This window comes from Miniopterus natalensis, chromosome 19 (assembly GCF_054644295.1).
Source record: "Miniopterus natalensis isolate mMinNat1 chromosome 19, mMinNat1.hap1, whole genome shotgun sequence".
In the NCBI taxonomy this organism is placed as follows: domain Eukaryota; kingdom Metazoa; phylum Chordata; class Mammalia; order Chiroptera; family Miniopteridae; genus Miniopterus; species Miniopterus natalensis.
The window spans coordinates 11,786,348-11,800,156 of record NC_142099.1 but is presented as its reverse complement, the minus strand read 5'-3'; the positions used below and the strand labels follow the sequence as shown (position 1 = coordinate 11,800,156).

Genomic DNA, 13,809 nt, shown 5'->3' with positions numbered 1-13,809 from the left:
CAGCAGAGTCTATCAAAATGGAGAGGGAAAAAAAGTAATTTCCATCCCCTCAGATTCCACTTTGGGAAATCTCTTCCACAGAAATAAAAGTATTACTTCAAAAGGATGTTAATGTTTATTGTTGCATTATTTGTAGTGGCTAAAAACTGAAAATAATCTAAATTTCTAAAGAAAGTTTAGCCAAACTATGAAGTATTATGCAACTGTCAAAAAGACAATTTTTATCCTTGTTATTGACTTTCACTTCAAGGGATGCCCAAATCCTCCCTCCCCCCAAAAATCCGTATGTATGAACTTGTACGTACAAACCTAGAATACTAAGTTGTTTTACCTTAAAGGAGCAGGGGTGGTAAGTGATGGGGGAGCAGAGTGTATTAGCATGTTTCTCTTATTACACCTTGCGATTCCTCAACTTCCTACAATTTGTAAGGCTTATGTAAATTAAAAAACTCAAGTAAAAGTGAGAAAAAAGCCCTAAACCCATGTGGCTGCCAACTGAGCACACAATAAGCTTAGTATTGCAGCCGCTAGCTGGGGGTAGAGAAAGAGGCGGAGCTTCTGTAATATTTCCAGGCCACGCCCACTTTACCATGCCAGTGACTTCTCACGTGTGCACTGGAAGGCTTGCTTTGACGCATGCGTACTCACCCGAGTTTCTCCAAGTCTCTGAGGGGCGCCCAGCAGTTTTGGGTTTGACCCCGTCAGGCTACCGTCGTGGGAACCGGAACGACACCTGAGGTTTGCTTCCGGCCGTCTCTTTTGCTTCCCCCTCCCCCCTTCCCTCCATCACGCTTTTTCCCCTCCCCCTACTCCCTTTTCCCTTTTCGTTCTCTCCCAAGGCGGCCGACCCCTGAGTCGTGAGTCTGGGGTCTGGTTGGTGAAAGGAGCTATAGTAGCTGAAAATAGGGAGGTGTTGAAAATTAACTGAGGTATTTGGAGACCAAGGGCTCGTCTGAAATATTTTGTTTGTGGGAGGAGGTCGGGCGATGGTGGGGAGGAAGTTTTCCCAGTGAAGCGGGCGGGGGCGGGGTTGAGCTGGGTTTGCCAGGCGAGGGTGGTAGGGTGGGGAGGGGGAGGGGAGGGAGAGGGGGCGGAGGGGGCGGTGAGGTGCGTCTCTAAAATGGGTAGCCCGGGGGTGGGGCTGTGTGTGGGCCACGGAAAAATGGAGGCGGTGAGAACCCGCAATGGTGTCGCACGGCGTTCTGGCTTCAGTTTTACTTTAACCGTTTGATGAAAAGGGCAGCTACTATTGGATTGTAGATTTCCGGTAGCCACATTTTATTCTTAGGTTGCTTTATTTCCCTTTACTTTGGAGAAACCTCTTTGCTGCAAGCTTTTGTATGCTTAAATATTACAGACTCTTTTAAAACGTAAATTTCCACATGGAAGCAAAGTAAGGGGAACAAGTAATTAAAGAGGAAACAATGAGTTATAGACCAACTCCTTCTCTCCAGATGGAGAGAGTTGCTCAAACTAGGCAATAGCATGCAGAGTTTTATCTAATTAGTTTTAAGGAAAACAGGTCATAGAAATACAGGCATTCCTCCTTTTATTGCGCTTTGATTTAGTGTGCTTCACAGGTACTACGTTTTTTACAAACTGAAGGCAAAGAGCCTCTACCAGCAAAAAGATTGTCATTAACTTTATTATTACAACACTCACTTTATTAAGGTGTTCTGGAAGCCCAACCCTCATGCCTGTGTCTTCCTCAGTAAATTGTCTTCAGTTTTCTAAAACATTATTTTCCATAGTTCCCTGTTGCATAATATATGCCCTCTCAAATTTTTAAAAGTTATTCAGGCCTATAGTCTATAGAATAAGGTGAGAACTACAAAATCTCAGCATCATATATGGGAGAATGGGGAGAGGGAACATATAATCCAAGGTAACTATTTGGGGACTGAAATTCTCTATTGTGGTTATGATGGCTTCAGAGGTAATTTTAGTTTTTTGTTCCATGTAGAGGACAACAGCATGTCCTCCCTCCCTGGGTGCCTTGGTTTGGATTCAGCAACAGCTGCAGTGGAGTCTGAAGAGATTGCAGAGCTGCAACAAGCAGTGGTTGAAGAGCTGGGTATCTCCATGGAGGAACTTCGGAAGTTCATCGATGAAGAACTAGAAAAGATGGACTGTATACAGCAACGTAAGAAGCAGCTAGCAGAGTTGGAGACGTGGGTAATACAGAAGGAATCCGAGGTGGCCCATGTTGACCAGCTCTTTGATGATGCATCCAGGTGAGGACTACATAGGAAGTGGGGGTAAACCTCTCCTTTGGAAGACACTCTTCCTCAAAAGTTAAGAGTCCAGTATCTTACCTCACAGCTACCCATTTATAGAATATTCATCTAGTAGAGCCTAATGTATGATGAACAGTATGGGAATCCAGGTCTTGAGTCCCTTCCCCTTCTTTCTCTTGCACTCTAGAGCAATTGATTTGTTCCCTTAGTAGAATTGTCTTGGAAGTGAGGATTATAAAGACTTACTGTCTTATGTAACTGTGGAGCATTAATAAGTTCCTAGAGCCCTGAATCTGTTTGTTTCTGGTGAGCTAGTTGCCACTTAGAAAGCATTTTCAAATAACAAGGTAAGTAATGAGGTATAGTTGAAAAGACCATACTTTGGGCTTATTTTGGATTTTTGAGAAACTAGTCTGGAAACCACTATTTAAACATTTTTCTATTGGAAAAGCATTCTAAATTCTAAACAGAGACACTTGGAATATGGCTGTTTATATGTTGAAGACAGCTTATACTTAAACATATATAAATTTTAATGGTTCCTACACCTCCTGCTGGCTTTGACCTTTTCTACATGTGTTCCAATATTAGGGCAGTGACTAATTGTGAGTCTTTGGTGAAGGACTTTTACTCTAAACTGGGACTACAGTACCGGGACAGTAGCTCTGAGGATGAAGCTTCCCGACCTACAGAAATAATTGAGATTCCTGATGAAGATGATGATGTTCTCAGTATTGATTCAGGTAAGAGATGAAGCTATGGAGAGGCAAGTTTCATGATCGAAATTGAAACACTGGAAGATGAGCAGATAGAAGATAAGAGAGTAGAGGAGAAACCATTGCTACTAACTTCATATTCTAAACTGTTAGACTTGTCTGTTACAGGAAAAAATAGAACATTGTTAGAATCATATATGTTCCCTTCATGCTACTTCCTGATTGAATTACCCTCCTTTCCCCATTCTATGTAACCTCTATTCTGAATTCTTGTGCTTTCCTTTATAGGTGGCATTAGCATCTATGTATGTCTCTCAAAATAGATTGTTTGGTTTCATCTATTTTTTAACAGTTTTTTGAAAGTATAATTTACATAATGTAAAATTCACCCACTGTAAGTGTACAGTTTGAGTTTTAGTAAATTTATGCAATAGTGCAATCTTTACTGCAATTCAGTTTTAGAACACTTGCATCACCCCCAAAAGTTCCCTTGTGCCTTTTTTGCTCAGTCTCCATGCCCCACCTCCCCAGCACCACTGATCTGCTTTTTTTCTGTAAAATTTTGCCTTTTCTAGAAATTCCATATAAATAGAATCACAATATGTGTTTTGTGTCTGGCTTCTGTCACGTAACATAATGTTTTTGAGGTTCATCCAGGGCTTGTTGCTGGTATCAGTAGTTTGTTCCTTTTTTGCTGAGTAGTACTCCATTGTATGGCTATACCACATTTTTACCCATTACTCAGTTGGTAAACATTTGGGTTGTTTACATTTTGGGGCTATTGTGAGTAATGCTGCTATGAAAATTGATCTACACGTTATGGACGTTATGTGTGTGTGGATGTTATGTTTCATGTCTCTTGGATATTCTACCTAGCAATGGAATTTTGTTGTCTTAAGATTAGTATATGTTTGAGTTTTTAAGAAACTGCCATGTGGTTTTCCAAAATGGCTATACCATTTTACATTCCTACTAGCAAAGTGTGGGAGGTTCTAGTTTCTCTACATCTTTGTCAATTTTTAGTATTACATAGTCAGAATTTTCTTTTAGCCATTCTAGTGAGTGTGGTGGTGTCACATTGTGATCATAGTTTGAATTTCCCTAAGGACATTGAGCATCGTTTTACATACTCATTTGCCATTTATGTATGTTCTTTGGGGAAATAACTACTCACATTTTTCCCTTTTAAAAAAAGTTGGGTTTGTCTTTTTATTATTGACTCAGAACACAATGTACTTTAGGTACAGTTCATTTATCAGATACATTTTACAAATATTTTATCCCAGATACGGTGTTTTTATTTTCTTAATGGTGTCTTTTAAAGAGTAAAAATTATTAAGTAGGGTTGAGGGTGTTTTGTTTGTTTATTTTGCTTATGGCTATCCAGTTCCACCACCATTTGTTGAAAAGACTGTTCTTTTGGTCCCCTTGTCAAAAATCAACTGGCCATATATGTGAGCATCTATTTTGTCACATTGACCTAAATGTCTATCTATATACCAGCACCACACTTTCTTAATTTCTATAGCCTTATGGTAAGTAGTAAAATCACTTAGTGAAAGGCCTCCAAATTTATTTGTATTTCATATACCAATTAAATTTTAGGAACAGCTTATTTTCTACCTAAAAACAATTTTTCTTAACCTGTTAGGACTTTTTAATAGGAATTGTATTGAGTCTAAAGATTAATTTGGGAAATATTGCCTTTTTAACTAATACTGAATCTTCTAATGGATGTACATGGTACATCTCCTAAGTATTTTATTCTTTCTAATGCTAATGAAAATGGGATTATTTTCTTTCATTTTAGAATTGTTTATTGCTGGGATATAAAAATATAGCTGGTTTTTATGTATTGATCTGTTAGCCTATGACCTTATTAAGCTTGCTTACTAATTCTAGAAGCTCTTTGTGGGTCCATTAGGATTTTCTGTATATTAGATCATATTGTCTACAAATAAAGTCAGTTTTACTTCTTCCTTTCTAATCTGGATACTTTTTATTATTATTTTTTTTTATTTTCTTGTACTCATTAGAATGTCCAGTACAATGTTGAATAAAGGTTTTGAGAGCAGACATCCTTTCCTTGATCCTGATCTTTGGGAGAAGCCATTTGGTCTTTAAACATTAATTATGATGTGAGCTGTAGGTTTTTTGTAGATGTCCTTTATCAGGTTGAGGAATTTGCTTCTAGTCCTAATTTGCTGAGTGTTTTTATCATAGCTAGATTGAATTTTAGATTTTATTATCTACTTTTTCTGTATGGTCCTCAAATGATCATATGGCTTTTGTCCTTTATCCTATTAACAGGCTGTATTACAAATAATTTGGGGGGCTTTAAACCAACCTTGAATTCCTGGAATAAACCCTTCCCCCTTTGTTTTAGTGTATAATCCTTTTTATATGTTGCAGTATTGAATTTGATAATATTTTGTTAGGAACTTTTAAAAATATTTTTTACTGATTTTGGAGATAGAGGAAGGGAGAGAGGGAGAGAGAGAGAAACACTGATGAGAGAGAAACATCATTGATCAACTGCCTCCTGCAAGCCCCCTACTGGGGATTGAGCCCAGAACCTGGCATGTTCCCTGACTGGACTCTAACTGGGACCTCTTGGTGCACAGGATAACACTCAACCAAGTGAGCCACACTGGCCAGGGCATTGTTAAGAAGTTCTGCACCTCCGTTCATGAAGGCTATTGGTTTATAGTTGTATTGTTTGTTTGGCTTTCATATCAGTGTAATATGGGCCTTATGAGTTAGGAAGTGTTCCCCTCTCCTACCTGGGAGAGTGTGGAATGATATTAATTCTTTCGTAAATGTTTGATAAATTCATCAGTGAGACCATCTTGACCTAGACTATTCTTTGTAGGAAGATTTTTTTAATAAGCTTTTTAGTTTGGAATAATAGATTTATAGAAAAATTGCAGAGATAAAGGAGAGAGTTCCTGTATACCTTTCACCATTTCTTCAAATGTTAATGTCTTATGTTACCATGGTACATTGGTTAAAAGTAAGAATCAAACTTGGTACATTACTTTTATCTAAATTCCATACTTTATTTGATTTCTGGACTTTTTCTGTTCTAGGATCCAATCCAGGATACCACATTGAATTTATTGTGGGGAGGTTTTTAATGACTGATTTTCTTTACCTGATATGACTGTTCATATTTTCTGTTCCTTTTCAAGTTGGTTTTATTAATTTTATGTCTTTCTAGGAATTTGTCCATTTTATCTACGTTGTCTAAATTATTGCCATAAAGTTATTTATAATATTCCCTTATGATTCTTTTCAGTTTCCATAGGTTCTGTAGTGATGTCATTTCTTTCATTTCTGATATTGGCTATTTAGATCTTTTTTTTTTTCTTGGTTAGCCTAGCTAAAGGCTTATCAACTTCGTTGCCCTTTTTCAAGGAACCATTTTGGGGTTCGTTGATTGATTTTCTTTTTCTACTGTTTTTCTGTTTCAGTGATTTCTGATCTTTATTAATTTTCTTCTTTCCACTTACTTGGGTTTGATTTATTCTTCTTTTTCTAGTTTCTTAAAGTGGAAGCTTGGCCCTGGCTGGGTAGCTCAGTTGGCTAGGGTGGTGTTCCAATATACCAGAGGTGGGGAACCTTTTTTCTGCCAAGGGCCATTTGGATATTTATAACATCATTCTTGAGCCATACAAAATTATCAACTTAAAAATTAGCCAGCTATATTTTGATCAAACATTTAATTAACTCACCCCTAATGCTATGGCTGGAACGGCTTCTCTTTGATATGCCATGGTTGCACCTTTGGATTCAATCCCTGGTCAGGGCACATAAAAGAAGCAATCAGTGAGTGCATAAATAAGTGGAAAAACAAATCGATGCTTCTCTCTGCCTGCCTCTCTTTAAAAAAAAAAAGTGGAAGCTTGGATTATTGATTTAAGACCTTTCTTTCTAATATAGTCATTTAAAGTTATATATTTCCTTTTAAGCATTGCTTCACTATATCTCATAAATTTTTATATGTTTATTTTCCTTTTCATTCAACTAATAATTTTTTATTTCCTTTGTAATTTTCTTTTACCACTGGGTACATTGTTTGATTTCCAAATTTTGGGACTTTCCCCAATTTCTTTCTGTTGTAAATTAATTTCATTGTCGTCAGAAAACAAGTAAATTACTGTTATAAAAATTCAAATATACAGTGAAAACCCAAAATCCCATAGACTACCACATGTCCCAGTACTTTACCCCAGGTAAGCACTGTCATCTATTTACTCTGTATCTCTTTGGACCCTTTTAGTACTTTTACATATATATGTATATGTCTACTTTGCAGTTGTTATTAATAATACTTCCATGAAAATGCTTTTAAGTAGCTTAGTTCTTGGTTTCTTGAAAATTCTTGAGTGTAAGTATCTTACACTCATTAGAGTTTTTCTCATCCATAGGTGATGCTGGGAGCAGAACTCCAAAAGACCAGAAGGTGAGTTAGAATAAGTAAGGGGGGGGGGGGGTGAAAGATAAGAATATGAAAATGGGCCTGGCCGGCGTGGCTCAGCAGTTGATCATCGACCTATGATCCAGAAGATGAGATTGGATTCCCGATCAGGGCATATGCCTGGGTTGCGGGCTTGATCCCCAGTGGGGGGCGTGCAGGAGGCAGCCGATCAGTGACTCATCATTGATGTTTCTATCTCTCTCTGTCCCTCTCCCTTTCTCTCTCTGAAATCAATAAGGATATATATATTTTAAAAAGAATGCAATAGAGGTTACTTAGGGGTGCATGCACTGATCGCCATATGAATATAGAATTAGGCAGTGCTCAGCTAGGTGGGATTAATCAAGGAAATCTTCCTAAAGCTGATTTCTGAACCAGATTTGTAAGGGCAGTTTTGCCTGATAAAGCAACCTCAAGCTTCCAAACGCAACTAATTCTATTTTTTTGAAAAGGCAAGTTATTCCTTATTCTAAAGTTATTTTTTATCAGTTGCTGCTATTTCAAAACTTTCTTCCCTTGTTCCCTTCCTTACAGCTCCGTGAAGCTATGGCTGCCTTGAGAAAGTCGGCTCAAGATGTCCAAAAGTTCATGGATGCTGTCAACAAGAAGAGCAGTTCCCAGGATCTACATAAAGGTTAGCGTTAGGAGATACTTTGATACAGGCGGGGGGAATTCCTACAGAGATTTCATGGATAACTGGCTTTGTTTTAGCTTCTCAGAATCCTTCTCCACCTCTGTTGGGTTCTTTTAACACCACAGACTATACAGGTCAATATAAAGTTACTTGTGATTTTGTTTTTCCTTGTCTGCGTAAATGTTTTTTACCTGCCACTTTTCCAGTGTGTGATGGCTTTATCCGAATACCATTTTATTTCATGCTCATGACTTACTTCTTCAGATGGAGACCAGAGAGGAGAGTACCCCAAACACTTATAAAGCAGCCTGAGGGAAGCTTTGTGTGTAGAATGAGTCTGTTATAGGAAACTGTTTTATAAATGCTTCTTATTTAATGAGCGGTAGTTAATATTGTTAATAAGGAGTTGTAAACTGTTGTTTAAAGTGAGCTGTTCTTGAATTACATGTGAATTTCGATTATTTAGGTTTTTCCTGTTAGCATTACAGTTGAGTCAGCTATGTTTTATGTTTCTGCCTTTGGCCAGGAGAGCAGCAAAAGTAGCTAAGGATCCAAGATTATCCCGTTTTCCCTGATTACCCTACTACTCTCTTTATTTTTCATTCTCTCCACACACTATGCCATATCTCTTTAGAACAACTTAGCTTTCTTCCATAGGAACCTTGAGTCAAATGTCTGGAGAACTGAGCAAAGATGGTGACCTGATAGTCAGCATGCGCATTCTGGGCAAGAAGAGAACTAAGACATGGCACAAAGGCACCCTGATTGCCATCCAGACGGTTGGTATGTTCAAGCTAGAGGAGAACTAATGAGAGGCACCCTGCAGGTCTCCGTTGCTGATTGTTTCTTTTCCCCACAGCCTTGCCTTTTGTCTCTCACAGCAGCCAGGATTTACACAGAAACTGGTGGTTTTTTAAAATGTTTGTTTATCTTTCCCTTTTACTCAGGGCCAGGAAAGAAGTACAAGGTGAAATTCGACAACAAAGGAAAAAGCCTACTGTCGGGGAACCATATTGCCTATGATTACCACCCTCCTGCTGACAAGCTGTATGTGGGCAGTCGAGTGGTGGCCAAATACAAAGATGGGAATCAGGTCTGGCTCTATGCTGGCATTGTAGCCGAGACACCAAACGTCAAAAACAAGCTCAGGTACCTAGACAGGATTGTAAAGAGAGCAGAGGCCAGGAGCATAGCACCTACCCTATCCAAGTCATAGTCCAGATCTCACAGTTAGCCTTCGTGCTCTTAGTCCCTGGTGGCCAAAAACCCCTTCTCTTTCTTTGCCCCAGGAGTCTTGTGGCAAAGACCCCTTTTTCCTTTTTTTTTTCTCCTTAAGGAGAAAACTTGGAGGAAACCTAGGAAGAGAGTAATCAGGGTTGGTTAATCATTAGTAGAGGAATAGGGAATTCATGTAGAAGGAAGAAATAAAGTGGCTAAGTGATTTTCAGAATAGGAATCTGATAGTTGAACTAATAAGTAGCTTTTGGAAAAACGGGGATATATTGGTCAGATTAAGGGAGAATTCTTAACTCCTGGGATGGGCAGGAAGAATAACAGGAAGAAAGTAGTAGGCTGGAACGTCTCCCCTGAAGTTTTCCTGTTTGATCCAAAGGAGTGGAAGCTATGATGAGGTAATGCCTGTAGCTCAGGTTAGATATAGTCCCCTGATCTTTCTACCATCACTCTTTCCTTACAGGTTTCTTATTTTCTTTGATGATGGCTACGCTTCCTATGTCACAGAGTCTGAATTGTATCCCATTTGTCGGCCACGTGAGTGTCCCTCTTTTCTTCCTTAGTTCTATTTATCTTCCTCTACCTTGTATTTCTTCTAAAGACAACTAGTTGAAAAGTCCTAATTTTGTTGCTTCTGTCTCAAAGAACATAGGTTTGATTATTGTCCTTTGGGAGATACAGTTTTATTTGTCATCTCCAGTGGTGGGTCTTTGTAGTCAAAGAGGGAAACACTGGAAGATGATGACTGACCTTGGGTGGACAATCATATGATAGATGTGTTTTGATTTCATTTCTAAGTGATTTAGGTGTGAGAAGATATTAGTCTCATACTTCAGCTAATGTGTGTAAATCGGTAGGCTGCAGAGTGCTTTCTACAGAAGCTGTGTTAGATGGGGGCTTCATGGTGTCCTCTACACTTGTGACTCAGGCTTGGGGACAGACTCACAGAAGAGCCAACTAACACTGCTGTTTCCACATAACGTGGTAGTAAATGCATTCAGGATCCCTTATAAGTCTGATAGAGAATGAGAAGGAAAGATACTTTTTTTTGATCAATTTCATGATGCCACCTGATCTTTTTTGATTTACCCCTAGACATAACAAGTTAGCAAGAATTTTCACTTGAATTTTCCTACGGAGAAACATCCATTTTTATGAAATTAGTGACTCACTTATATTTATTTACTGCTTGTAGTATTTACTAGATTTATGTGAGCATTCACACATTATGTTCAGTACTTTTAAGTGGTCTTAGTTTTGCTTCCCTTGAGGTTATGATTTTATTTATTTTTCTGTTCTCCCAACTTAAAAAGTACTAAACATCTCCTTGTCAGCCATTTTTCCCTGTCAAGACATGCCCTACATGCCCTTTCTCAGCCCTGCTTCTTTCTTGGGACAGTGAAAAAGACTTGGGAGGATATAGAAGACATCTCCTGCCGAGATTTCATAGAGGAGTACATCACTGCGTACCCCAACCGACCCATGGTGCTACTCAAGAGTGGCCAGCTTATCAAGACCGAGTGGGAAGGCACGTGGTGGAAGTCCCGAGTCGAGGAGGTGGATGGCAGCCTAGTCAGAATCCTCTTCCTGGTACTGTTCTTCCCTAGTTTTTGAGGCTGGTGTTGGGGTGGGCTGGTGTTGGGGTGGGCTGGGAGAGCATAAGAGCAATAACAAGGATGATTTTGTAGAACTTCATAGTTTTCCTTTCTTAGCCTCCTGTCTGTCTGTCCTCACTGTTTTCTCTAGGAATATTCACATTGAGTGTAGGTACAGAGAAAGCAGCCAGTTCCATTTGTCCATGGTTAGGGCTTTGGTAGCATAATGGGACAAAGAAGGAAGGACCAAGGAATTGGAATTAGAGGTCTTGATGAGCTTCCAAGTCCCACAATCTTTCAAGACCCAACTTAATTCTTAGATCTTCTGTACCCATTTTTTTCTCCCCTCTCTCTCTTTGCTTAAAATTCTGTGTCTCCTCTGAACTATCCCAGCTTTTTGTTCCTAAGGCCTTATGATCCTGCTAATGATTCTCATACTTAGTAAAAACATCTGTCACTCCTGAAATTTCTTAAACAAGGAATATGTTTTTCTTCCTTATGCTTCTGATGCCTGTCATGGAGCCTGGCACATAAGTTCACTGAATAGATAAGGAATTCAGGGCTCATCAAGGACGTTTTCCCAAGGAGTCACATGGTGTATATTCTCCACAAATGGCAGGATAGATTCTAGCCTATAACCCATTCCCCCCCCTTCCTCCCTCCCAATCCCCCAGGATGACAAAAGATGTGAATGGATCTATCGAGGCTCTACCCGGCTGGAGCCCATGTTCAGCATGAAGACATCCTCTGCCTCTACATTGGAGAAGAAGCAAGGGGGACAGTTCAGGACACGTCCAAATATGGGTATGTCCAAAAAGGTGCCCTGTGGGAGGGTGGAATGGGACAAACTAGCAAAGGAGATTATAGACGGTGGCTGTCCTTTGTTTACCAGGATGATACTACTGACTCATTGGAAACAGGACGTGTGCCCTGAGTTGTTTCCAGTAGTGGTGATGGATTTGTGGTGCTGCCTCCACATGCTGTGGCTCTGATTCATTCTAAACAACCACATAATCTGAAACAACTGGCTTAGGTTAGGGGTATTGGTGGTAGTAGTTACCTCTGTTACTCACATGAGGATAACTGCTTTTTGTTACCTATGGTCAACTTTTTCATTTTTAATTTTTTAATTTTTAAAAAATATATCTTTATTGATTTCAGAGAGAGAAAAGGAGAGGGAGAGATAGAAACATCAATGATGAGAGAGTCATTGATCGGCTGCCTCCTACATGCCCCTGACTGGGGATTGACCCCCAACCCAGGCATGTGCCCTGACCAGGAATCGAACCCCGATCACCTGGATCCCAGGTCGATGCTCAACTGCTGAGCCACGCCAAGCTGGGCTATAGTCAACTTTTTTAAAGCCTATATGTTTTTGTTTCTGTGTGTTCCCGGCATACTTTCTGGCTGATTTTTCCTGACTTACATTAGTCAAAGAATGCATTTTTGAAAGTTTTCACCAAAATATAATAAAATTACTAACATAAATCATCTTAGGCAGGAAGATAAAGTCTTACTGAGTGAAAGCCAGCCTATGCCAGTATTCCCAGTTATTGGTGTAAATATTGGGAACTGACAGTCTTAGCACTTGCTCAGAATGTTTTCTTTTTTTTTTTTAAATATATCTTTATTGATTTCAGAGAGAGGAAAGGAAAGGGAGAGAGAGAAAGAGAAACATCAATGATGAGAGAGTTGTCATTGATCGGCTGCCTCCTGCATGCCCCAACTGGAGATTGAGCCCACAACCTAAGCGTGTGCCCTGACCAGGAATCAAATCAAAATCTCCTGGATCCTAAGTCGATGCTTAACTGCTGAGCCACGCCCTGCTGGCCCCATTTTTTATTTTATTTTTTTATATAAATTGAAGGTCAGGTGTGTGCATAAGTACAAGTGACACAATTATCATCTTCTCAGAGGTCAATATCCTTTCTCCTATAGGTGCTGTGAGGAGCAAAGGCCCTGTAGTCCAGTATACCCAGGATCTAACCAGTACTGGAACCCAGTTTAAGCCAATGGAGCTCCCACAGCCTACAGCCCCACCCGTCCCACCTTCTACTGCACCCGTCCCACCTGCTACATCCACTCCACCTGCCCCACCTGCCCCACCTCTGTCCCCTCAGGCAGGTGACAACGAGTGAGTGCTATTCCTTTTTTTTTTTGGCCAGTTTCTTTCATATTTCATATTTCCTATATCCTTAACCATATCTCTAATCTCCTAGAAGCTTGGAAAGCCAACTTGCCCAGTCACGGAAGCAGGTAGCCAAAAAGAGTACATCTTTCCGGCCAGGATCTGTGAGCTCTGGTCATTCCTCCCCTACATCCCCTGCACTCAGTGAAAATGCCCCTGGTGGGAAACCTGGGGTCAACCAGACATACAGGTGAGAAAATCTCTGGTTCTCAGAGGGCTGTGAGGGGGAGTGCAGTATGGATTGAGTGGTCAATTGTAGGGAGGTTCTTTGGCTCCAAGGGGCTATGATGGTGAGGAGTTTGGACTTGAAAAGAAAGCTTTAACCTTGGAAGTTTCCAGGAAACAGAACGTAAAAATAATTGAATTAGAAATTGGGTGCCTAGAAATACAGAATCGCCAGAAAGTCATTTGTTAAAACCTCATTAAATGTGATGTCATCGTTGGTACAATAAAAAAGAAACACTTGAGTTATTTTTCTTGAATCATGGGAGTTAGTAAGGACGTTTATAAGACACGTAGCAGGAAAAAAAGCATTAGTAGAAGACTAGACTCCCATAATTTTTTTTTTTTACTTTTTAAAAAAAATATATCTATTGATTTCAGAATGAGGAAGGGAGAGGGAGAAAGATAGAAACATCAATGATGAGAGAGTCATTGATTGGCTGCCTCCTGCACACCCCGAACCAGGGATTGAGCAACTTGGTGGGCATGTGCCCTGACCGGGAA

The 13,809-nt window shown here is 39.8% G+C and overlaps 1 protein-coding gene across 4 annotated transcripts in view; it reads left to right on the top strand.

Moving 5' to 3' along the window:
* Positions 1-775: 775 nt before the first annotated feature.
* SETDB1 (SET domain bifurcated histone lysine methyltransferase 1) overlaps positions 776-13,809 on the top strand; it is a 25,036-nt gene continuing 12,002 nt past the window's right edge. The window contains exons 1-12 of one of the 4 annotated variants that reach the window (XM_016215535.2): positions 776-929; positions 1,964-2,234; positions 2,829-2,980; positions 7,384-7,418; positions 7,968-8,067; positions 8,725-8,850; positions 9,015-9,216; positions 9,764-9,837; positions 10,700-10,890; positions 11,570-11,699; positions 12,834-13,029; positions 13,118-13,273. In XM_016215535.2, coding sequence (XP_016071021.2) covers positions 1,975-2,234; positions 2,829-2,980; positions 7,384-7,418; positions 7,968-8,067; positions 8,725-8,850; positions 9,015-9,216; positions 9,764-9,837; positions 10,700-10,890; positions 11,570-11,699; positions 12,834-13,029; positions 13,118-13,273 — 1,622 coding nt within the window. In that variant the 5' untranslated portion in view covers positions 776-929; positions 1,964-1,974. Of the gene's footprint in view, positions 930-1,174; positions 1,268-1,963; positions 2,235-2,828; positions 2,981-7,383; positions 7,419-7,967; positions 8,068-8,724; positions 8,851-9,014; positions 9,217-9,763; positions 9,838-10,699; positions 10,891-11,569; positions 11,700-12,833; positions 13,030-13,114; positions 13,274-13,809 lie in introns of those variants that run through there. The other 3 variants (XM_016215533.2, XM_016215534.2, XM_016215536.2) reach the window with 3 other exon arrangements.